We start from the raw sequence: 23,777 nt of genomic DNA on the forward strand, positions 1-23,777 counted from the left end.
ACTTTGGAGTTGGCTCCTAGACCTTATTGTTCCTTTCTGGAGGGGAGAGATAACAGATGGAACTTCTAGAGGGGTTTCCTTCCCCATTTTTCAGTTTGCCCAATAGCAAATTAACTTTTGGAAGTTCTCTTCTAAAGTACTAAATTATTTTAGCAGTTAAACAACTTTGACTCTACAAATCTAAGATATTAAAGTTGAGTTGAGAAGGATCCCTCCTCAAAATAAATCCCTGAAAGAGATTTATTTTGTTGCTTGGGAGAAAAAAGCACCACATTTTTTGGTGATTTGCTGTTACCATGAGTAAGAAAGGAAGTAGGTCAGCTCTCTTCCACAAGTTGCCCTCTACTTTGTGGCTGCTCTCTCTCACTCTGTGTATCAGAAAGCAGACCTACCTCCAGCTGAGCAGAGAACCCCTGCCTCACACGCTTTTACAAGAAAAAATCAAACTGTTTTAGGGAACGACCTGACTGTACCCCACATTTATCTGACATCATCTTGCTTGTGGATGTGCCCAAGTCTTAGTCCATGGTAGCTGCTTAAAATATTTCAATTTTTCAGTTCATTTGGTGCTGGCTGGGGGTAAAAAGAAAAACAAAACCCTGCCAACAGCAGGTTTCTGACAATTGAGTCTTTAAAATTGGAGGAGGGCATTTTGGACATGATCTCACTTACTATTTTATTTTTCTTAGTTCATTATGCAAGAATGAGCATTGTAAGTTAATTTAAGTTAATACAAATTAACACAAATTTAAGTTACTGCAATTCTGGCTCTTTAGTAATTCGTATAGCCTGGTTTAATGCGTGGCCTTTCTTGGAAATGTACACAAGGATGTATTAAGTATTTGAAGCCATTGCTTATCTACATTTCTTTTTTTTTTCTTTTTTGTACTTCTCACTAACTACATTGAGAAATAACTTATGAAATTGTCCATTCTTTCTTCTGCCTACTTAGATTTATCTTCCATATTACTTCTTCTGCTATGGTGCTTGTGGGAACACGGATCATTTTCGTGGTTGACAGGCTTGACAAGCATCAAATGAGCACAAAACCAGACAGGCCTGGCCTATAGGTGGTGAGAGAACATAAAGCTCTTAAGGAAGCTTCCAAGGTATACAGGCCAGGGTAGCCTGTGGCCTCAGCTCTTACTCTATTATTTCACAATTGTAGACCATCTACCTTTGAATCACCTCACTTTTCCACTTCTGATAGTCTCTAATCTTTTCTTACAAAGCAATTTCACAGAAGGACTCAAAGGAGATACTTCTGACTAAAAGTTTCTCTCAGCGTTTTCTGTCTCTCTCCCTCCCCCACCTCACCCCCTCCCCCTCTGAGGGAGGTCTGCAGGGAACAGGCCCCCAGAGACATTGTGGCCCCTTGTAAGGCTTGCATATTGATAATTGGTCTGTTGTCTTCTTGTCTTGTAAAGTCTGCCTTTCCATATCATAAAAGTTGGAAAGTGTTTCCTTCTCTTCTGTTTTCTTGAAAAGTCTGTATAGTTGGTATTAGTCCTTCTTTACATGTTTGGGAGAATTTACCAATGAAGCCGCCTGGCCTGGAGTTTTCTTCCTGGGAAGGTTTTTAACAATGAATTCAGTTTCTTTAATAGATATAATGATATGCAGATTAGCTGTTTATTCTTTTATTATTATTATTTGTTTTGTGAGGAATATCAGCCCTGAGCTAACATCCATGCTAATCCTCCTCTTTTTGCTGAGGAAGACCGGCCCTGAGCTAACATCTATTGCCAGTCCTCCTCCTTTTTTTCCCTTTTTCTCCCCAAAGCCCTAGTAGATAGTGTATGTCGTAGTTGCACATCCTGCTAGTTGCTGTATGTGGGATGCCGCCTCAGCATGGCCGGACAAGCAGTGCATTGGTGCGCACCCGGGATCCGAACCCAGGCCTCCAGTAGCGGAGCGCGCACACTTAACCACTAAGCCACGAGGCCAGCCCCTAGCTGTTTATTCTTGAGTGAGCTTTGGTAATTTGTATTTCATCAATTGCTACTCTGTTATTTTCTTCTGCTTGCTTTGGGTTTAATTTGCCCTTTTTCTAGTTTCTGAAGTTAGAAGCTTTTAGATCATTGATTTGAGACCTTCTTTCCTAATGTAACATTTAAACATTTACTGCTCTAAATTTCTCTGAAAGCACTGCCTTAGCTGCATCCCACAAATGTTGATGTATGTGTTAAATAGTATGGTTGGGATGGTCAAGAAAGACCTCGCTGAGAAAGTGACGTAGAAGCAGAGACCTGAAGGAGATGACAGAGCAAGCCTTGGAGGGTGTCTGAGGGGAGAGCATTCCAGGCAGAGGGAACAACAAATGCAGAGGCTTTGAAGAAGGGGGTCAAATATCTAACAGGAGTTTGGGTGGTATAGGACCTTTTAGGGCCATGGTTAAGGCCTTTGGCCTTTTACTCTGAAGGACATGGGAAGCCGTTGAAGGGTTTTTCAGTAGAGGATTGACATGATCTAGCTTAGGTTTTAACAAGGTCCCTCTGACTTCTGTGAGGAAGGATAGAAGCAGAGAGACCCCGTAGGAAGCTGTGGTAAGCAGAATATTGCCCCCCACAGGCATCCATTTCCTAATTCCTGAAACCTGTGAATATGTTACCTTATATGGCAAAAGGGACTTTGTAGAGGTAACCAAACTAAGGATCTTTAGATGGTTAGATTATGCTAGATTATCCAGGTGGGTCTCCAGTATACTCACAAGGATCCTTATATGAAGGAGGCAAGGGTGTCCGCGTCAGAGAAGGAGATGTGATCATGAAAGCAGGAGTTGGAGTGATGTGGCTGCAAGCCAAGGAATGTGGGCAGCCCCTGGAAGTTGCAAAAGGCAAGGTCTGGATTCTCCCTTAGAGCCTCCAGAATAAACAGTTCTGCTGACGCTTTGATTTTAGCTCTGTAAGACCTATTTTAGACTCTAACCTCCAAAACTATAATATGTTTATGTTGTTTTAAGCACAACTATTTTTGTGGTAATGTGTTACAGCGGCAATAGGAAACCAAAACAGAGGCTATGGTACTAAAGCAGGCAAGAGGACAGTGGAAGTAGGCACTGGTTAGAGTCTGGATATAATGAAGGTAGAATTTACTGAAGGATTAGATGTGAGGTGGAGGGGAAAGAGAAGAGTCAGGGAGAATTACAGGGTTTTGAGCCTAAGCAGCTGGAAGGATGGAGTTGTCATTTATTGTGATAGGGAAAAGTGGTTTGGGAGAAGAGCTAAGGAGCTCGCTTTGGGGTATGTTAATTTTGTGATGCCTGTTATATATGCAGGATGTGAAGTCGAGTTCAGGGAAAAGGTCTGGACGATGTATAAATGTGAGATTCATTAGCACATACATGGTGCTTAAAGCCATGAGCCTAGATGAGATCACCAATGGAGTGAATATACCTAGAATAAAAAGGTCTGAGAACTAAAATTGGGGTTCTCTCTAGAGTTTGAGGAGATGAGCAGTATCCAGCAAAGGAGACTGAGGAAGAGTTATTAAAACCAGACCACCAGGAGCTGGTTCTATCTTGGAAGACAAGTGAAAAAAGTGTTATTAGGAAAGGCGATTATTCATGTCAAATGGTTGTAGCATGTGAACTGAGACTTGATCTTTGGATTGAGCAACATATGGAGGTCACATGTGACCTCGTACAAAAGAAGCTTAGGTAGAGTTTAGGGGAGATAAGCTTGACTAGAGTGGGTTCAAGAGAGAAGAGAGGGATTGAGTATAGCAAGTTGAAAGCTGTTTTCTAGTTTTATGTAAGAATTATGGAGACGTGGGGTGGTAGCATGAGGTGAATATGGGATTGAGAGTGCTTTTTGTTTTTTATGTTTAGCTGATGGAAATAATCCAGTAGCGGGGAAATATTGATAAGATAGAATAGAGCAGGGAGAATTGCTGGAGCAATGCCCTGGAGTAGGGGAGAGGAAGAGATCCAGTGGACAGATTGGTCTGAGATAGGAGCATAGATAGGACCATCCATAATTAAAAAGAGGTAAGACAGAGTATGTGGAACAGATGCAGGTAGATGGGTAGATGTGGTGATAGGAATCTATATACATTCTCTTTTGATTGCATTCATCTTCTCATTTAAATAGGAAGCAGAGTTATAATCTGAGAGTGATGATGCTGGCAAAGGTTTTATAGGTTTGAGGAGAAGGTATGAAACAATTACTCATTTTGAGTCCAGACTTGAGGAGAGGAAGAGATTGACTGAACTAAGGAAATGTAGTTCTTTTGTTCTCTCCAGCACTGTGAGTATACTTGAAGTTGAGTGATCAAGAATTTTAAAGCGAGATCCATGCAGCATGACTGAGAGCAGGAAATCATGTTTTATTTTGGATGTGTTTACTTGGAAATATCTGAGACATCTGAGTAGAGCTATTGGGTATGTAGCTGGGATATGAGTTGGGGGCTAGAATGAGTGGTCTGGGTTGGAGATATGGGAGTAGTTGGCAAATAGATGGTATGTGAAATCATGAAACTGCTCTCAGGTGGGAGGAGTGTAGAAAGAGGAGAGAAGGCAGCATAGGTTGGAGCCTTGAGGAACTCCAACATTAGTGGAAGGAGGTGAGTCAGCAAAGGAGACAAAGAAGAAATAGCCAGAATGGTGGAAATAAAACAGAAAAAATATGTGACAAAATCTAACATCCAGGCCTGATAAGAACATTTTGTAAACTAGGAATAGAAGAGAATTTCCTCAGCCTGATAACATCATACTTAATGGTGAAAGGCTGAGTACTTTCCCCCTATGATCAGAAACAAGAGTGTCCTATTCAACATGGTACTGTAGGTTTTAGCTAACAACAGCATTTTAAAAGTTAAAAATATGGTGGTAGTGCCTAGTTTTGGGCTCTTCGCAAATTTAATGAGCAAAAATAGTAACTCACATTAATTAGCCTTTCTTGATTGTAAGTGAGAGTAAACTTTTTCCCCTAGTTGTTTCCTAGTCATTTACAGTTCACCTTAGGTAAGCTGGCCGTGTCTTACCCTCCTTTTTCTACTGGTATTTTGGTGTTCTCCTTACTGGTTTACCTAACACTGTACACTTCATTTGTCATATATATTTAAATACAGAAATAGTATAGTCAAATTTATAAATTGACTTCTCTCATTGTTATTTGGAAGAAATAGAGGAGAATTTTTTAAGACAAGAATTATTTATTTCTATTTAAGTATTTATTCAGTAAATGAATAAATAAATGCATTCTTCTAGCCCTGTTATTTTTAATTTAACTTTATCTATCTGGAAATAATCTTAACACATAAACATAAGTATGAAGTGAGGCTATAACTGTATTTTTCTCTAAATAGATTATCAATATAAAAATAACCTACCATACCCCGCTGATTTGTGATGTCATTTTTATCATGCATTGAATCCCGCTCTATGATAGGGTCTGTTTTTAGACTATTCTATTGTAATTACTTTAGCTTTAAATTATATTTTAACTCTCTCTCTTCATCGCTCTTGCTCTCTGTCCCCAAGATTTTTGGCTCTTCTCAGCTGTTTGTTGCTCTGGATTAATTTGTGAATAAAATAAGTCAGTCTTCCTAACCCTAAACATGGAATGTGTTTCTATTTATTCAACTTTTTAAAATGTACCTCAGAAAAGCTTAGTCACTTTTTGTTACTTCAGTCCTGTGAGTTTCTTTACAGATTTAATCCCACATATTTCCTGTTAATTACTTTCATGAAGATCTGACACACCCCTCATTTTATATTCTAACTTTTTTCTGGAATATAGAAAAGTTATTGATTTTTATATATTCTGTCTCTAGCTACCTTAATGAAATCATTAATTGTAAAGGTTTTTTTCAGTTGACTCACTTCAATTTCCTAGATAAACAAAGATCATTTGCATTGAAAAGTAATTTTGTTGTTGCCTTTGTAACAGCTTTTTCTATTATTTCCATTTCCCATTTTATTTCATTGGCTAAAAGACCATTACATTATTATGTAGCTAATGGTATACCAATCAATAACACCTTGATTTTTAAGGTAAATGATTCTAGAGTTTCAAAACTAAGTATCATGTTGGATGATTATTTAAAGTAGTATGTCAAGTAGCTTTCTATTCCTGATTTACTAAGAGTCATCAGAAATGAGTATTTAATTTATGAAGTATCATTTGTAAATAGTTTTATAATCAAAATGAGAAAGTTAACCTTAGACAACTTGCTTTTACTCCATTGTATTCTATGAGATAAGATATATGACAGACCAAAGAGAGCAATTTTCTCTTTGTAATGGAGAGATTGTCTTAGTATGTAAAATCTACAGTTAATTCTTTGCCAATATGTACTTGGCTCTCTCAGGAAACATTTTCTTCAGCCATATATTCTTGTAAGGTCTGGCCCCACTCTGATTCATTGATACATAGTGAGTTAATGAGTTAATCAGTGAAGAGAGTAGTCCACAGTTGTTAACCACCTGGTGGGAAATGAATGACATGAAGGAAAATAAGCAAAAAACAAGCCTTGAAATGGTGAAAATATGGGAAACCACAGCATAACATATGAGAAAGGTAGGATATCTCTTCTTCCAAATAATTTATTGTCCAAACCTATACACTTTTGAAAGTGGTGAGCTATTATAATTAATAACTGGGATGGCCCAGTCTCCTATGCTTGTGACTCTATAATTGATAGTCTATCACTTCCAATTGTTTAGGAAGGAAGAGAAATAGTTGCACTAGTCTGGTGGGTCTGATTCTTCTTTAGTTTGTTAACTCCATTATTTGGGGGCTAAGTTGATAACATCACTCTTGAATACCTCTCCAATATATTGGGAATTATACACATGACCTGAAGGCATGTGGTTCCTGTGGCACCTAAAAAAAATCATCCCAGACTCCTACCCTCAGGTTTGCATACCCAAATGCCTCTATGGTAACTAGTTTTCTGCCTCATCCAGATCTCTACTCCATCATCACTAGTTTCCTCTTGTCTTTACTTCTCTCCCAAGTTGCATTATTATAAACACATTTTTTCCAATAACCTGTAAGCACTTTCTACCTAGAAATCTTACTAAGTATTCTCTTAGCTCATTTTCATACCACTTTCATTATTCACTCATTCTATGAATATATCAAAGGATCTGAACAGACATTTCTCCAAAGAATATATACTAATGGTCACTAAGACATGAAAAGATGCACAACGTCATGAGCCATCAGCAAAGTGCAAATCAAAACCACAATGACATATCACTTCACACCTACTACGATGGCTATAATTTAAAAAAAGGAAAAATAAGTGTTGGTGAAGATGTGGGGAAATTGGAACCCTCATATATGCTGGTGGGCATGTAAAATGGTGCAGCTGATTTGGAAAACAGTAAGGCACTTCCTCAAAAAGATAAATATAAAGTTAATCATATGATCCAGCAATTCCACTCCTAGTTATATACCCAAGAATAATGAAAATACAAATACATGTATATGAATGTGCATAGCAGCATTATTCATAATGTCCAAAAAAGTGGAAACTATTCAAATGTCTATCAATTGATGAATGGATAAATAAAATGTGGTATATCCATATAATGGCATATTATTCATCAGTAAAAAGGAATGAAATACTGATACATTCTATAGCATGGATGAAACTCGAAAACATTATGTTAAATGAAAGAAGCTAGTTATAAAAATCCACATAGTAATGTGATTCCATTTATATGAAATGTCCAGAATAGGCAAATCCATAGAGACAGAAAGTTAAGTTAATGGTTGCTAGAAGAGAGGGTTAAGAAATGTTTAGGGGAGTGGGGAATGATATGCTAATGGATATGGGGATTTTTGGAGTGATAAAAATGTTATAAAAGTGATTGTGGTAATGGCTGCACAACTGTAAATATACTAAAAATCATTGAATTGTACGGTTTAAACGGGTGAATTGTTTGGTATGTGAAGTATATCTCAATAAAGCTTTTTTTAAAAAATTACTTTTGATGTCTCAGAAAAATGCTTGGAATTAAAATACAATATATTTCTCACAAATGTACTTTGATAATATATCAAGAACCTGAAATGTCAGATGTTCATCACATGATTATTAAGAATGGTGACTAACTGGAACAAACCTAGATATCCTACAGTAGGAAAATAGCCACGTACATCTGTAAGATGGAATAATAAACAGTTAATGTTTTTAGCGTATATTTAATGATAAGGAGAAGTATTTAAAAGAAGAAATAGGATAGTTAGTTTTATGTAGCTTGTAATTCTAATTGTGTGTTTTTTGTTGTGCATACGTATGTGTGTATATAAGGAGAAAAAAGCCTGGAATATAATGTCAAAAATTGTAAAGAGTTGCTATCACTGAGTGGAGAGATTAGAGATATTTTTATATGTTTGTAATTGTCCGTAGTTTCAGTGTATTACTGTATTTCTGTATTTCAAATGTATTACTTCTACATTCACATATAAAACATTAACACTTCTCTACTTCATCTTTGTGTTATGGTGAAACGTGGTATCATGTCCTAGTGAAATGTGTGTGATACAAAGCCATAGCCACGCTACTGACCAAGTTGTCCCACCTGTTTTATTTTCGTGACTCTGAAAAAGTAATCCATGAACTTTAATATCTTTGCAGGTTATCAATGCTGCATTGGCTTTAGCAGCAAAACCACAGAGTAAACTGGCCCAAGAGAACATGGATCTTTTTAAAGAACAGTGGGAAAAACAAGTCCGTGTCCTCACAGATGCTGTCGATGACATTACTTCCATTGATGACTTCTTGGCTGTCTCAGGTAATGAGCTGGTTCCCCAGAGAAGAATGTGAGGATGTACATAATTACTTTCACCTAAGTTACAATAATGGACAATCAAAACGCCCCCAAGTCTGGGCAGGTAAATTATTCTAGCAATAATATTGTGCTGGTTTTTATTTTAATTAAAAGAAAAAAAAAGCTACCACTGACTCCTGAGCAGTGGGAAGTGGAGTTGAAGTTGTGTCCATTTTGGTGGGCCTGGTCTTCATCTTAGAAGCATAAATTAGAAAGCTGGCTGGCAGAGGTGTTTCCATGTTTGTATAGAGTAAGATCTTGCAGCTGTGACCTGTACAACATCATAACCATCTACCCCTCTTGCTGCTACTGTGTTGAGAAAAAACATTGACCTGTGTCCTGGTAGAGGCGGTGGTTGTTTGTTATGAGCCTGTGAAACTTAGGAGAAGGGATTCCCAACACTATCACCTTTAGTTTCTTTTTTTTTTCCCCTTCTTAGAAAGCTTCTCCTTCCTTCTCCCTCAGAAATGATCATAGTTTAACTGCCTACTTTTTGAAAGACTCTCTGCATGATGCACAGATAGAAAACAGAGAGGAAATATTTAAGTGCTATTTAATTATGAACTTGCAAAAAATAAATCTGGGTAATTCACCTCACAAAAACAGTTGATTTCATTATATAAACATAAACTGGTAATGACATAGTAAATTGCATTCATATAGAAAATGTCTGTCAACTGCAATTCACTGTTTATCACACAGAGATAAATTTCAGTCCATCTCCTTAGAGTTGAGCAAGTATAAATGCATTGTGTATTTAACAGAGCCTTTGCTGCCCTTGGCTGCACTGCTTGCTCTCTGGAGGTGCCAGGCTTTCTGAGGCCAGTGGCTGTGGGCAGTCAGTGGCTCAGTGCTTGTAGGGCTGAAACTACCTGTCACCCCAGGGAACCGCAGGCTGGAATGTGGGAGATGTGAGTGGCGATGGGACTTGAAACAGAAGCAGGGCTTAAGTACATGCACAGCACAGTCCTCCAGCAGTGACCTATATAAGGTGACAGTGTGTTCTGCATACCAATATTCCCTGTCTCTGCCCGTTCTCCTTGGGATTGGGAGCTTTGGCTCTACTTGAGTGAGTGGGGAGTAGGCAATCCGTAAACTGCAAAAAGAGGGGGCAAACAATGCTGCTGCAAGACTGCCAAATTGCAAGTGCTGGTACTTTAAAATACAAAACCCATTTGCAAGCATATCTTTGCAGGTGCCAAAAATGCAGCAATGGCTTTTTTGGGAAATCTTGGCCTTCTGTTGTTTTTCCCAATGAAGTACTGAATTATTCTTTTTCATAGGTTTAGAGAAAAACATTCCACCTTCACAGCACACTTTTAAGCAAACAACGAATTCTGAAATCTAAATGCAAAGCCCCCGTCGGACATAGATATTCCATTCCTAAACTTACTTTCTTGTGGTTAGGTTGGGTATATCTCAGGCTTGGTCTCAAGGGATTTTTGGTCCTTCTTTACAGCAAAATAAAATATAATAGAATCAAATGTCCCTCATGTAACATTCTTCAAGTCGGAGAACGAAAGAGATTCTGCAGTAGCATTTAGTGGGATCTGGACAGTATCTTTAGGGTGTATGACATAAAACAGAAGAATGGTAAAAAGAAATCAAATTCTTTAACAGATAGACTTTTGTCTGGTGAGTGTGTTCAATTTTTATGCAAATATGGAAAGTATAAGAGTTGGCTTGATGGAAAGGAGTTTAGGCAGTTTCTGTTTAGCAAATAAAAACACGGAACAGTTCTCTCAGTCAGAAAGTGGTGATGGTTTCAGAGCATCTGAATTTTAGAGGTCTACTCTAGTGTGTTTCTCTAATGTTTTGTCACAGGCTTGCTTAGCAATGGCAAGTAATTAAATAATTAATAGGGCAAGGCTATTATTGACAATTCCTCTGATTTTTATGGTTTGCTTTTTGGAGTCTTGGGATAAAGGGAGGAGACAAGCAGATGCCTATGCAGAGTTCTACTGGACTGACCAGTTAATTTTGAGTATTCTTTATACCCTCATGCACCTACCCCACCCATGGCAGCTTTATCACTTTTTATGTGGGGTGACTAGAGATGTCTCCGCATCTCACCTGACACACAGCCTCCGTCGGGAAGTAGCTGGCTCTCACTGAGAGGAGCCCCACTTTTAAATGGGCAGGCCCCCTACTCACTTAAAAGAAATACTGCAACACAAATGTGGTATTAGAACTTGCAGCCAACTGTGCTGGGGCTCCCCACACCTGATAAAGAGACTGAAGGGCCCACAACAACTACAAGCAGCTGAGCATTACGACAGCTGGCCAGGAGCATAACTCGGCCTCCCTGGGCACCTACAGGGAGAGCAAACAGGCCACAACAGAAGGACACACGTAGCCCACATAGTGGTCACCCCTGGAACATTGAGAACTGAGGGAAGCACACTGCAGGCCTCCTAAGCCATCACTTACATAAGGTCACCTATCCAAGAGCAGGAGACGTAGCTGACCTACCTAATACGTAGACAAAGCACAGGGAAAGAGGCAAAATGAGGAGGCAAAGGAATACATTCCAAGTAAAGGAACAGGACAAAACCCCAGAAAATGAACTAAGTGAAACAGAAATGAGCAACCTACACGACAGAGAGTTCAAACAAAGAGTGTTAAGGATGCTCACTGATCTGGGGAGAAGAATAGATGAACTCAGTGAGAATGTCAACAAAGAAATGGAAGATATAAAGAAGAACCAATCAGAAATAAAAAATACAATACTGGAAATGAAAAATTCACTAGAGGGACTCAAAAGCAGAGTAGAGGATACAGAAGAACGGATCTGTGAGCTGGAAGAAAGACTAGAAGAAATTACCCAAGGTGAACAGGTAAAAGAGAAAAGAATTAAAAAGAGTGAGGACAGTCTAAGGGACCTCTGGGACAACATCAAGCGCACTAACATCCATGTTATAGGTGTCCCGGAAGGAAAAGAGCGAGACAAAGGGGCAGAGAATCTGTTTCAAGAAATAATAGATGAAAACTTCCCTAACCTAAGGAAGGAAACAGACATGCAGGTACAAGAAGCACAGAGAGCCCCAAACAAGGTAAACCCAAAGAGGCCCACACCAAGACACATAATCAAAATGTCCAGAATTAAAGATAAAGAGAGAATCCTAAAAGCCGCAAGAGAAAGTCAAGTTACATATAAAGGAAACCCCATAAGGCTATCAGCTGACTTCTCAGCAGAAACCTTACAGGCTAGAAGAGAATGGCATGATATATTTAAAGTGCTAAAAGGAAAAAACTTACCGCCAAGAATACTCTACCCAGCAAGGTTATCATTCAAAATGGAAGGAGAGATCAAAAATTTCCCAGACAAGCAAAAATTAAAGGAGTTTGTCACCAAGAAACCAGTGCTACAAGAAATGTTAAAGGGACTGATGTAAGGGGAAAAGAGAAGACCACAAATAGGAAAAATTATCTATTTCCATGATAAGAGGGTAATGGATACAAATGCACAAAAAAGAGGTTAGATATGATATCAAAAACATAAAAGGAGGGAGGAGGGGAGTTAAAGAGTAGAGCTTTCAGACAGAGGTCAAACTAAAGAGACCATCAATTCTGTATAGAAGAAGAAAGGACCAGAGAAGGACTACTAAAACACTGAGGGAAAAAAAAGTTAAAAAATGGCAGTAAGTACATACTTATCAATAGCTACTTTAAACATCAATGGACTAAATGCTTCAATTAAAAGGCATAGGGTGGCTGATTGGATAAAAAACAAGACCCATATATATGGTGCGTACAAGAGACACACTTCAGACCTAAAGACACTCACAAACTGAAAGTGAAGGGATGGAAAAAGATACTCCACGCAAATGGCAATGAAAAGAAAGCTGGGGTAGCAGTACTCATATCAGACAAAATAGACTTTAAAACAAAAACTGTAAAAAGAGACAAAGAAGGGCATTACGTAATGATCAAGGGAACAATCCAACAAGAGGATATAACACTTGTAAATATCTACGCACCCAATGTAGGTGCACCTAAATATATAAAGCAATTATTAACAGACATAAAAAGAGAAATAGACAATAACACAATAATAGTAGGGGACTTTAACACTCCACTTACACCAACGGATAGATGATCCAGACAGAAGATCAATAAGGAAACATTGGCCTTAAACGATACACTAGAACAGACGGACCTAGTAGATATATACAGAGCATTCCATCCAAAAACCAAAGAATACACGTTCTTTTCAGATGCACATGGAACATTCTCCAGGACTGATCACATATTAGGCCACAAAACAAGTCTCCATAAATTTAAGAAGATTGAAATAATACCAAGCATCTTTTCTGACCACAATGGTATGAAACTAGATATCAACTATAGGAAGAAAATCAGAAAAGCCACAAATACATGGAGATTAAACAAAATGCTACTGAACAACGACTGGGTCAATGAAGAAATCAAAGACGAAATCAAAAAATACCTGGAGACGAAAATGAAAATACGACATGCCAGAATTTATGGGATACAGCAAAAGCGGTTCTAAGAGGGAAGTTTATAGCAATACAGGCCTATCTCAACAAACAAGAAAAATCTCAAATAAACAATCTAACAATGCACCTAAAGGAACTGGAAAAAGAAGAACAAACAAAGCCCAAAATCAGCAGAAGAAGGGAAATAATAAAGATCAAAGCAGAAATAAATGAAATAGAGACCAAAAAAACAATAGAAAAAATTAATAAAACCAAGAGCTGGTTCTTTGAAAAGATAAACAAAATTGACAAACCTTTAGCTAGACTCACCAAGAAAAAAAGAGAGAAGGCACAAATAAGTAAAATCAGAAATGAAAGAGGAGAAATTATGACAGACACCTCAGAAATACAAAAGATTATAAGAGACTACTATGAAAAGCTATATGCCAACCAATTCGACAGTCTGGAAGAAATGGATAAATTCTTAGAATCATACAACCTTCCAAAACTGGATCAAGAAGAAGTAGAGAATTTGAATAGACCAATAACCAGTAAGGAGATCGGAACGTAATCAAAAACCTCCCCAAAAATAAAAGTCCAGGACCAGACGGCTTCCCTGGTGAATTCTACCAAACATTCAAAGAAGACTTAATACCTATCCTTCTCAAACTCTTCCTAAAAAATTGTGGAGGGGAGGAAGCTCCCTAACTCATTCTATGAAGCCGACATTACCCTGATACCAAAACCAGACAAGGACAACACAAAAAAAGAAAATTACAGGCCAATATCACTGATGAAGATCGATGCAAAAATCCTCAACAAAATACTAGCAAATCGCATACAACAATATGTTAAAAAGATTATACACCATGATCAAGTGGGATTTATTCCAGGTGTGCAGGGATGGTTTAACATTCGCAAATCAATCAACGTGATACGCCACATTAATAAAATGAATAAAAATCACATGATCATCTCAATAGATGCAGAGAAAGCATTTGACAAGATACAGCATCCATTTATGATAAAAACTCTGAATAAAATGGGTATAGAAGGAAAGTACCTCAACATAATAAAGACCATATATGAGAAACCCACAGTTAATATCATCCTCAATGGTGAAAAACTGAAAGCTATCCCTCTAAGAACAGGAACCAGACATGGATGCCCACTGTCACCACTCCTGTTTAACATAGTACTGGAAGTCCTAGCCAGAGCAATCAGGCAAGAGAAAGAAATGAAAGGGATCCAAATTGGAAAGGAAGAAGTGAAACTGTCACTATTTGCATATGACATGATTTTATATATAGAAAACCCTAAAGAATCCACCAGAAAACTTTGAGAAGTAATAAACGAATATGGTAAAGTTGCAGGATATAAAATCAACATACAAAAATCAGTTACATTTCTATGCACTAACAACGAAGTAGCAGAAAGAGAAATTAAGAATACCATCCCATTTACAGTTGCAACAAAAAGAATAAAATACCTAGGAATAAACTTAACCAAAGAGGTGAAAGAGCTGTACATGGAAAACTATAAAACATTTCTGAAAGAAATTGAAGAAGACACAAAGAAATGGAAAGATATTCCGTGCTCTTGAATTGGAAGAATTAACATAGTTAAGATGTCCATACTTCCTAAAGCCATCTATAGATTCAATGCAATCCCTATCAAAGTTCCAACAACATTTTTCACAGAAATAGAACAAAGAATCCTAAAATTTATATGGAACAACAAAAGACCCCGAATAGCTAAAGGAATCCTGAGAAAAAAAGAACAAAGCTGGAGGTATCACGCTCCCTGATTTCAAAATATACTACAAAGCTATAGTAACCAAAACAGCATGGTACTGGCACAAAAACAGACACACAGATCAATGGAATAGAATTGAAAGCCCAGAAATAAACCCACACATCTATCGACAGCTAATCTTTGACAAAGGAGCCAAGAACATACAATGGAGAAAAGAAAGTCTCTTCAACAAATGGTGTTGGGAAAACTGGATAGCCACATGCAAAAAAATGAAAGTAGACCCTTACCTTACACCATACACAAAAATTAACTCCAAATGGATTAAAGACTTGAATGTAAGACCTGAAACTATGAAACTTCTAGAAGAAAACATAGGCAGTACGCTCTTCGACATCGGTCTTAGCAACATATTTTCAAGCACCGTGTCTGACCGGGCAAGGGAAACAATAGAAAAAATAAACAAATGGGACTACATCAAACTAAAAAGCTTCTGCACAGCAAAGGAAACCATCAACAAAACGAAAAGACAATCTAACAATTGGGAGAAGATATTTGCAAACCGTACATCTGATAAGGGCTTAATCTCCAAAATATATAAAGAGCTCATGCATCTCAACAACAAAAAAACTACCAACCCAATTAAAAAATGGGCAAAAGACCTGAACAGGCATTTCTCCAAAGAAGATATACAGATAGCCAACAGACACATGAAAAGATGTTCAAAATCATTAACTATCAGGGAAATGCAAATCAAAACTACAATGAGATATCACCTCACGCCCGTCAGAATGGCTGTGATTAACAAGACAGGAAACAACATGTGTTGGAGAGGATGTCGAGAGAAGGGAACTCTCATACACTGCTGGTGGGAGTGCAAACTGGTGCAGCCACTATGGAAAACAGTATGGAGATTCCTCAAAAAATCAAGGATAGAACTACCATATGATCCAGCTATTCCACTGCTGGGTATTTATCCAAAGAACTTGAAAACACCAATGCATAAAGATACATGCACCCCTGTGTTCATTGCAGTGTTATTCACAATAGCCAAGACTTGGAAGCAACCTAAGTGCCCATCAAGGGACGAATGGATAAAGAAGATGTGGTATATATACACAATGGAATACTACTCAGCCATAAGAAACGATGAAATCCAGCCATTTGTGACAACATGGATGGACATTGAGGGTATTATGCAAAGTGAAATAAGTCAGAGGGAGAAGGTCAAATACCGTATGATTTCCTTCATTAAGTAGTAGATAATAACAATAATAAACAAACACATAGAGACAGAGATTGGATTGGTGGTTACCAGAGGGGAAGGGGGGAGGGAGGAGGGCGAAAGGGATAATTTGGCACATGTGTGTGGTGATGGGTTGTAATTAGTATTTGGGTGGTGAACATGATGTAATCTATGCAGAAATAGAAGTATAATGATGTACACCTGAAATTTATACAATGTTATAAACCAATGTTACTGCAATAAACAAACAAACAAAAAAAATGGGCAGGCCCCCAATTGTCCCCAGTCCTTCGCCCTTGTGCATCTCCCAGCATCTCTAGATGTGCACTGTGGATTAGAGAGCAGGTGTCATCTGTAGTAGTCATGGGCAGTCGTTAGACAAGAAGCCATGTCTTGGCTTCACTCCGATCTGCCCCCATTCCCAATTTCCCCTTGCCCTGAGGCACACTGGTGCTTCAATAGTCCCATCAGTGAGGTGGGCATGGTTCTGAGTGGGGGGATGCCAGGCAAGTGCCCCAGCACAGGGTCTGGCTTAAGGTTGGTGGGCTTCATAAAATTTTGCCAAATGAAAACTGGGCATGCTGCTTGACTCTTTGGAGTGGTTGTTCTCTACTGTATTCTAGGGCTTTGTGGCGCTTTGGCAGTGTGAGAGGTTTTGTGGAATATTTCCACTAATGAGTTTCTTTTTTTTTTTTTTTTTTTTGTGAGGAAGATCAGCCCTGAGCTAACATCCATGCCAATCCTCTTCTTTTTGCTGAGGAAGACTGGCCCTGAGCTAACATCCATGCCAATCTTCCTCTACTTTATGTGGGACGCTGCCACAACATGGCCTGACAAGCAGTGCGTCGGTGTGTGCCTAGGATCCAAACCCTGGCCGCCAGCAGCAGAGCGCGCGCACTTAACTGCTACACCACGGGGCTGGCCCCTCCACTAATGATTTTCCACCATGAAATTCCCTCCTGGAATCCATGGGGCTTGGATGTTTGTTGTAGCCCTGTGAACTAACTGAGAACCCATCCAAGGGGAAATTGTTTAGGGAGTAGGACTGAGAGGATCCTCTGCTACTTTATCTCTGTTGTTCCTGGACATTCTGTCCCATTGGTTCTAGAAGTTCCCTCATACTTATCACAGGGCACATCCTAAATTGGTGGCTCAAAATGCAGTGGTCAATCTTGTGTATAACCTGGTGAAGCCACAAAGACCCTGATACCAGTGTTTCATGAGGCTGTAGAGCAGTGGGATCTTGGGTCACCGTATATCAAATATGAGACAGTGGAACTTGAAAATAGAGAGAGGGACATGCATGCCACCCCCAGGGAAGAGGGAGTGGGGACTCCTTTTCCCCAAGCTATTCTATTCAGAATGTTGCCTCGTAAATATTGGAGATGGTTTGGGATGCTAGAGAGCATTCAGCAAACCATGAATATATTTATATTGACTGATCCCTTAAGGACAGTGGTTTGAAATTTATCAAAGTGATAAAGACTGTTTGAATTTCATTTGAATTGTATTTGATAAACGTTTTCCATGGAAATGCAATTTACTTTCTCATCGTTTACTCTGCTTACATGTGGAAGTTTTGGTTCCTTTTTTTTCCTTAAGATGCAAGTGGTTGGTTAGAATGGTTCTAATTGGGTTTATTACATTTCTTTTCGAAATGCTCTTGGAAGCAAATAACATATTGTATGAGATACTTGGGGGCAACATATAAGAGTGGTAATTTGTACTCTTTCTTCATTAAGTGTTAGTGGGCCCCAAGAATTTGGTATGATTGGGAGGCCATTAAATAAAAGGATTATTGTACCTAATTTTTGTTTTTGTCTTTAGTAGCAAAAAGGCAAAACTGAAGATAGAGCTTCTCTGTTTTGAGGAAGTGGTATAGGTAGTGGTGAAGTTAGGTTTGATTTCTGACTCCCATGCCCACTAGCTGTGTGACCTTGGGCAAATTACTCAATACTTCTGTGTCCTGGTTTCCTCATTAATTAATGGTAACTTTAAAAAAAATGGCTCCCATATAGAGACTTAAATGTCAAGCACTCAGAATATTTCTTGTTATAGAGTAAGTCCTCTGCATAACTATTAATATTATCATCTCTCATGTGTGCATAAGGTTGCACTGATAAAGATGTCCCAAGCAAAGGGTATGCAGGACAGCCCACATTGTGGGCTGAAGTATAAGTTCATGCAGCCTTTCTAGAGAATGCCAGTTGGTTTGGTTCCTGGAGGGCAATTAGGTACTGTACGTCTACTTTAAACATATATGCCTGTTGACTTAGTAATTCCATGGCTAGAAATTTTCCCCAGGGATATGTACACAAATGTTTGTCAAAATACCTGTACAAGGATGTTTACTTCAACCAAAATGTCTAAGAGAAGACTGGATAAGTGAATTATGGCACTTCATCTATTTGACAGGGTACTATGCAGCCGTTAAAATGGATGAGGTAGCTCTGTAGAGGCAGACCTAGAAAGGTTTTCAAATGAAAAACGGATATATAATAGTGTCCATAATATGATCCCTTGTAGATATGTTGTTGTATGTATGTGTATGATTTTTTTCCTATTAGAAGCACCTACAAATAAAGACTATATTGAACAGTCTTTAATGGGATACAGATTGGTTTGTCTGCTCAGAATGGACCCATCCTGAGATTCCTTGGAAATTCAATTAAAGCTAAAGTAATTTATGGTTAAGTTAGTGTGGGTACCTCCTAACCTCCCATGTTTGCACATGTCCGGTACAAACTCACTTCTCCCCTAGGGCTCAAGTGTAGAGAGCAGGGTTGGTGCTGTGTCCTGGGGGTGTGGTGGCCTCAGCTGGCTGGGCCTTCCCTAGAGACAGCTAGCTGTTCAGTGAAAGTAGAGAATATTACTTTAGTCAGCTTCCTGAAATAGATGGCTTCCTTGGTCACTAAAGAATGGGAAACCCTTCCCTGGTTTAGGTCCATTTGGAAGAAAGGCAATATGAACTCCAGAAAGTCTAAATTGATTTTTAAAACGGTAGGTGTCTAGACGAAGGTTAACAAATTCTTGGTGGAAGTTTGGGCCATTTTGTTTAATGAGAAAAAAGAATGCCATGCTTCATTGATTCCAAGATGTGCTCCCCAGCCCCCCGTATTAACAATCCTGAAACAGAGATGAGTCTTAAAATCAACGATAGGAGAAAACATTGGTTCAAGTTTAGTTAGCAACATCTTTTCTTTCCTTTTTATTCCTTTCCTTTTACTTAGCTTTCCTTAGTGATAGAAGATACAAGTGTAAGATGTTGTGTTACAGTCAGTAAAAGCGGCAGTTTTTAACCCAAGGCCTAGTATGGTGGGCAGGCTCCGTACCTGTCTGTTTAGTTTAAATTAATATGTAGAGAGTTTGTATGTAAAAGATGCTTCTGCTAGGTTCCAAATCCATTTATTCTTATACTTGGTTCAAATATCCCCCCTAAAATTTGTTTATGTAAAAAGTTTGTTTAATATATTTTCTCTTTTGATAGTACAGTGGTATAAACCCTAGCACGTCTCCTAATTTTTGAGTTAGTAGATGCTAAATTATGGTCTTCTTAGCTATATTGTGGTAATTCATTTTTCCCTTCTGTAATAGGAGTTCTTACTATATTCTGGCTTTCCCTGGAAAGATGTTTATTGTATGTATGTATGTATGTATGAATGAATGACTTTTAGAGCAGTTTTAGGTTTCAGCAAAATTAAGAGGAAGGTACAGAGATTTCCCATCTTCCCCCTGCCCCTACACTTGTGTAGCCTCCCTCATTATTAGCATTCCCCACCATAGTGGCATATTTGTTAAAATTGATGAACCTACATTGACACATCATTATCACCCAGAGTCCATAATATACATTACTGTTCACTCTTGGTGGTGTACATTCTATGAGTTTGGACAAATGTATCCATCATTATAGTGTCATATAGCGTATTCATAGCCCTAAAGATACTCTATGCTCCACCTATTCATCCCTCCCCCCTCCAACCCCTGGCAACCTCTGATCTTTTTACTGTCACCATAGTTTTGCCTTTTCCAGAATGTCATACGGTTGGAATCATATAGTATTTAGCCTTTTCAGACTGGCTTCTTTCACTTAGTAACATGCATTTAAGGTTGCTCCATGTCTTTTCATGGGTTGATAGCTTATTTCTTTTTAGCACTGCATAATATTCCATTGTCTGGATGTGCCATAGTTTGTTTGTTCACCGAAGGATACCTTGGTTGCTTCCAGGTTTTGACAGTTATGAATAAAGCTGTTATAAACATCTGTGTGCAAGTTTTATGTGGACATAAGTTTTCAGCTCCTTTGGATAAATACCAAAGAGTGCGATTGCTGGATCATATGGTGAGAGTATGTTTAGGTTTGTAGGAAAGAGTTTTTTTTGTTTTTTTTGGTGAGGAAGATCAGCCCTGAGCTAACATCTGCCAATCCTCCTCTTTTTGCTGAGGAAGACTGGCCCTGGGCTAACATCCATGCCCATCTTCCTCCACTTTATATGGGATGCCGCCACAGCATGGCTTGACAAGCGGTGCATCGGTGCACACCCGGGATCCGAACCAGTGAACCCCGGGCCACTGCAGCAGAGCGCAGGCACTTAACTGCTTGCGCCACCAGGCTGGCCCTGGAAAGATGTTTTTAATTCTTTCACATCATTATTTCTTTCTCATTGTGATTTTTTCATCTTATTCCATTATACCTGTGGTCTCAGAACAAGCAGTCCCTTATAGAGTCCCTGCCTGTGGTCTCTTGGGAACTATAAAGAGGAGGGCCTTGGTTCTTGGGGCCTACAGGGAATCCTGAAGCCCAAAGGCGGGGGGCATTGTGGTGGCTCTATTCTTTGCTAGATTGCTAAGTACCACTTGCCTCTGGCTTCCCTTGGGACAAGAGGAAATAGCACCATGATTGCTTTCTTATTCTGGGTATCTTAAGAGGTCAAACTTATTGTCATCTCCCTTCCAGACACTGTCATATATAACTTGACTATGTTAGCAGAGGCTATGAGGGAAGGGTAATGGCTTTGGGAAGTGGATTAAATCAGGCACCAGTCCTGGATAATGACATGTCAAAGCGTGAGGTAGCCAGGGCTGGCAAAGAAATGACCAGATGTGTTTCTTAAACAGATTACATTTGCCCTAATTGTTCTGGCTCTTCCAGAAGAACTAGGACCATTATTCTGTCACCTATTGTGCCAAGTACTTTCTTGCTTTAAGGGAGTGAGCATGTCTTTACCAGACACTGTTCTTAGATGTCTTGAAGAAAGCTCCTTTCTCAGCAGGAAGGAAATAGCCAGGTGATGACCTGGGGACTTTGCTATGTGTCACTCACCCACCCACCTCTTGGAGTCTGGGCAGCCCTGTCATTTGGGCTGTCTGCTGGTGTCTGCCGTTCTGGGTGAGTGAGAACATTCCTTTTCCCATTCTGGGTCTGCCCCTACAGATGGACCTCATCCACTTTAAAGGCTGGGTAGTGTCCATAATTTATTACCCACTCTGCTTTGGAACATTTTGGTTGCTTCCACTGTGGTATTATAGATGAGGTGGAGGTAAACTCCTTACTCTGGGATTCCTGAAATCTAGTGTCAAGCTTTTTGTTTTGAGGAAAAATAGTTTTGGTGGGTCTTCCAAATTCAGTTCTGTGACTGGTAGGAGCCACTTGTCAGCTTAATAGGATTCAAGGGTTTCCACAAATATCACAACAGACCCACCTGCATCCCAGGAGAGGGTCGCTAAATGTTAAGCTTCAGGTAGGCTCCCTTCGCAGTCTCTGGAGGAGACTTCAACCTGCTTTCTGGCACCTTTTCCTATCCCAAGGCTTTATGCTGGCTTCTTGGTAGATTGTCTGAATACCTTTGGCATCTACTGGAGGGTGGCATGAGGGACTGGGAGGGTAAAGCCTTACAGTGAACCTTTTCTACTTTAGACTTTGGGACATAAGGTCTGTGAAATTAAGGGAAAGAGAAGTTATTAAGGTTTCTGTGATGTGAATTTTCTGCCTGGCTTACAGAACAACTGTGCCTTAAAGATGGGCATCTCTCTCTCTTTTTTTAAGCCTGGAATGAAGATTGTTATTTTTGGAGGTGATTACAGGTTGAGTTTCTGTGTGGACAGTTAATCTGTTAAGCTAGTCTCTTCAGTGAAATGATACATGTAAAACTTTTGGCAGTGCAGCTGGCACAAAGTGAACACTCAATAAATATAGATGCCAACTTAAAATTGTCCCCTTGTAGTGGAAGGCCTCCTCCCTCATTCAGCTTTTTGCTTGTTCCTCAGAGAATCACATTTTGGAAGATGTGAACAAATGTGTCATTGCTCTCCAAGAGAAAGATGTGGATGGGCTGGACCGCACAGCTGGTGCAATCCGAGGCCGAGCAGCCCGAGTCATTCACGTAGTCACCTCAGAGATGGACAACTATGAGCCAGGGGTCTACACGGAGAAGGTGCTGGAAGCCACCAAGCTGCTCTCCAACACAGGTGTGGGAACTCCCTCCCTTATTTGTGCTACCCACACACAGATGGCCGGCTGGGCCAGGCCATCCTGTTAGTCTAGGCCCTAGTCTAGGCCTTCCTAACCTAGTCTAGGTTAGGAAGGTGGAGATCAGAACTCAGCTCAGGTCTTAAGGGTTCTAGGTGTTATATCAGACTTGTGAGAAGTTGGTCAGCCAAGTTAAGGTCTCGCAAACCCTTTCCTTCATATGTGCCCCACGATTAGTGATGGGAATAATTCTGAACACTCTATTTAAGATGAAATTCTTAGTTAAGTCTCATGTTAATGAATAAATACCAAATTAAGGAGGGTCCCATTTTTAAGCAAGGCCTCAAGTTAATCTCACTTCAAGTTCTTAACCATCCAAATCGTATATTGCAGAATCTGGTCAGAGACAAGATTATTCGAATCTTTATAAAATATGCCATTTAATTTATTTCACCCATAAATAATTCTCACTTGGGTAGAAGCAGAGGCTCTTCATCATATACCTCGCCTCTTTCTGTCTGAGTGAGGGATTTAGGGAGGGCTGGCAGAATGATGATGTCTGCTGGGCCACCAGGATCTGCCATGCCTCTTTTCTCCACAGTCATGCCACGTTTTACTGAGCAAGTAGAAGCGGCTGTGGAAGCCCTCAGCTCGGACCCTGCCCAGCCCATGGATGAGAACGAGTTTATCGATGCCTCCCGGCTGGTATATGATGGCATCCGGGACATCAGGAAAGCAGTGTTGATGATAAGGGTGAGTAACTGCATTTCAGACGTTTTAACAGCTTCTTTCTTATCATTTGCTAAACTTGAGCAGTGCTTCATTCTGGAACTCAGCAGATGCAGTGGCAGTATATTAAAACCATGAATCTAAAAGCTGTTAGAATGAGATATATTTAATTACGTTGTCTAAAATGACTTTTAGTTGCAAGTTAGAGCCCAAACTTGGGCTGAGAACAGGAGCTAGTATGAGTTGGCCTTAATGATTTAATTTAGGGCAAACAGTCACCACAAATATGAGGCTTCTGTTTGAGTTGAAGGGAAACTACAGAAAAATGAAGGCTCTTCAGTTAATTTCAGAGAAGGG

The 23,777-nt window shown here is 39.4% G+C and overlaps 1 protein-coding gene across 3 annotated transcripts in view; it reads left to right on the forward strand.

Annotated features, from left to right (window-relative positions):
* CTNNA1 (catenin alpha 1) overlaps positions 1 to 23,777 on the forward strand; it is a 316,163-nt gene that overhangs the window by 279,165 nt on the left and 13,221 nt on the right. For all 3 annotated transcript variants that reach the window (XM_058541329.1, XM_058541339.1, XM_058541348.1), the window contains exons 11-13: positions 8,593 to 8,749; positions 22,490 to 22,690; positions 23,293 to 23,444. In XM_058541329.1, coding sequence (XP_058397312.1) covers positions 8,593 to 8,749; positions 22,490 to 22,690; positions 23,293 to 23,444 — 510 coding nt within the window. The remainder of the gene's footprint in view (positions 1 to 8,592; positions 8,750 to 22,489; positions 22,691 to 23,292; positions 23,445 to 23,777) is intronic.

Source organism: Diceros bicornis, chromosome 1 (genome assembly GCF_020826845.1).
Source record: "Diceros bicornis minor isolate mBicDic1 chromosome 1, mDicBic1.mat.cur, whole genome shotgun sequence".
NCBI classification, from domain to species: Eukaryota; Metazoa; Chordata; class Mammalia; order Perissodactyla; family Rhinocerotidae; genus Diceros; species Diceros bicornis.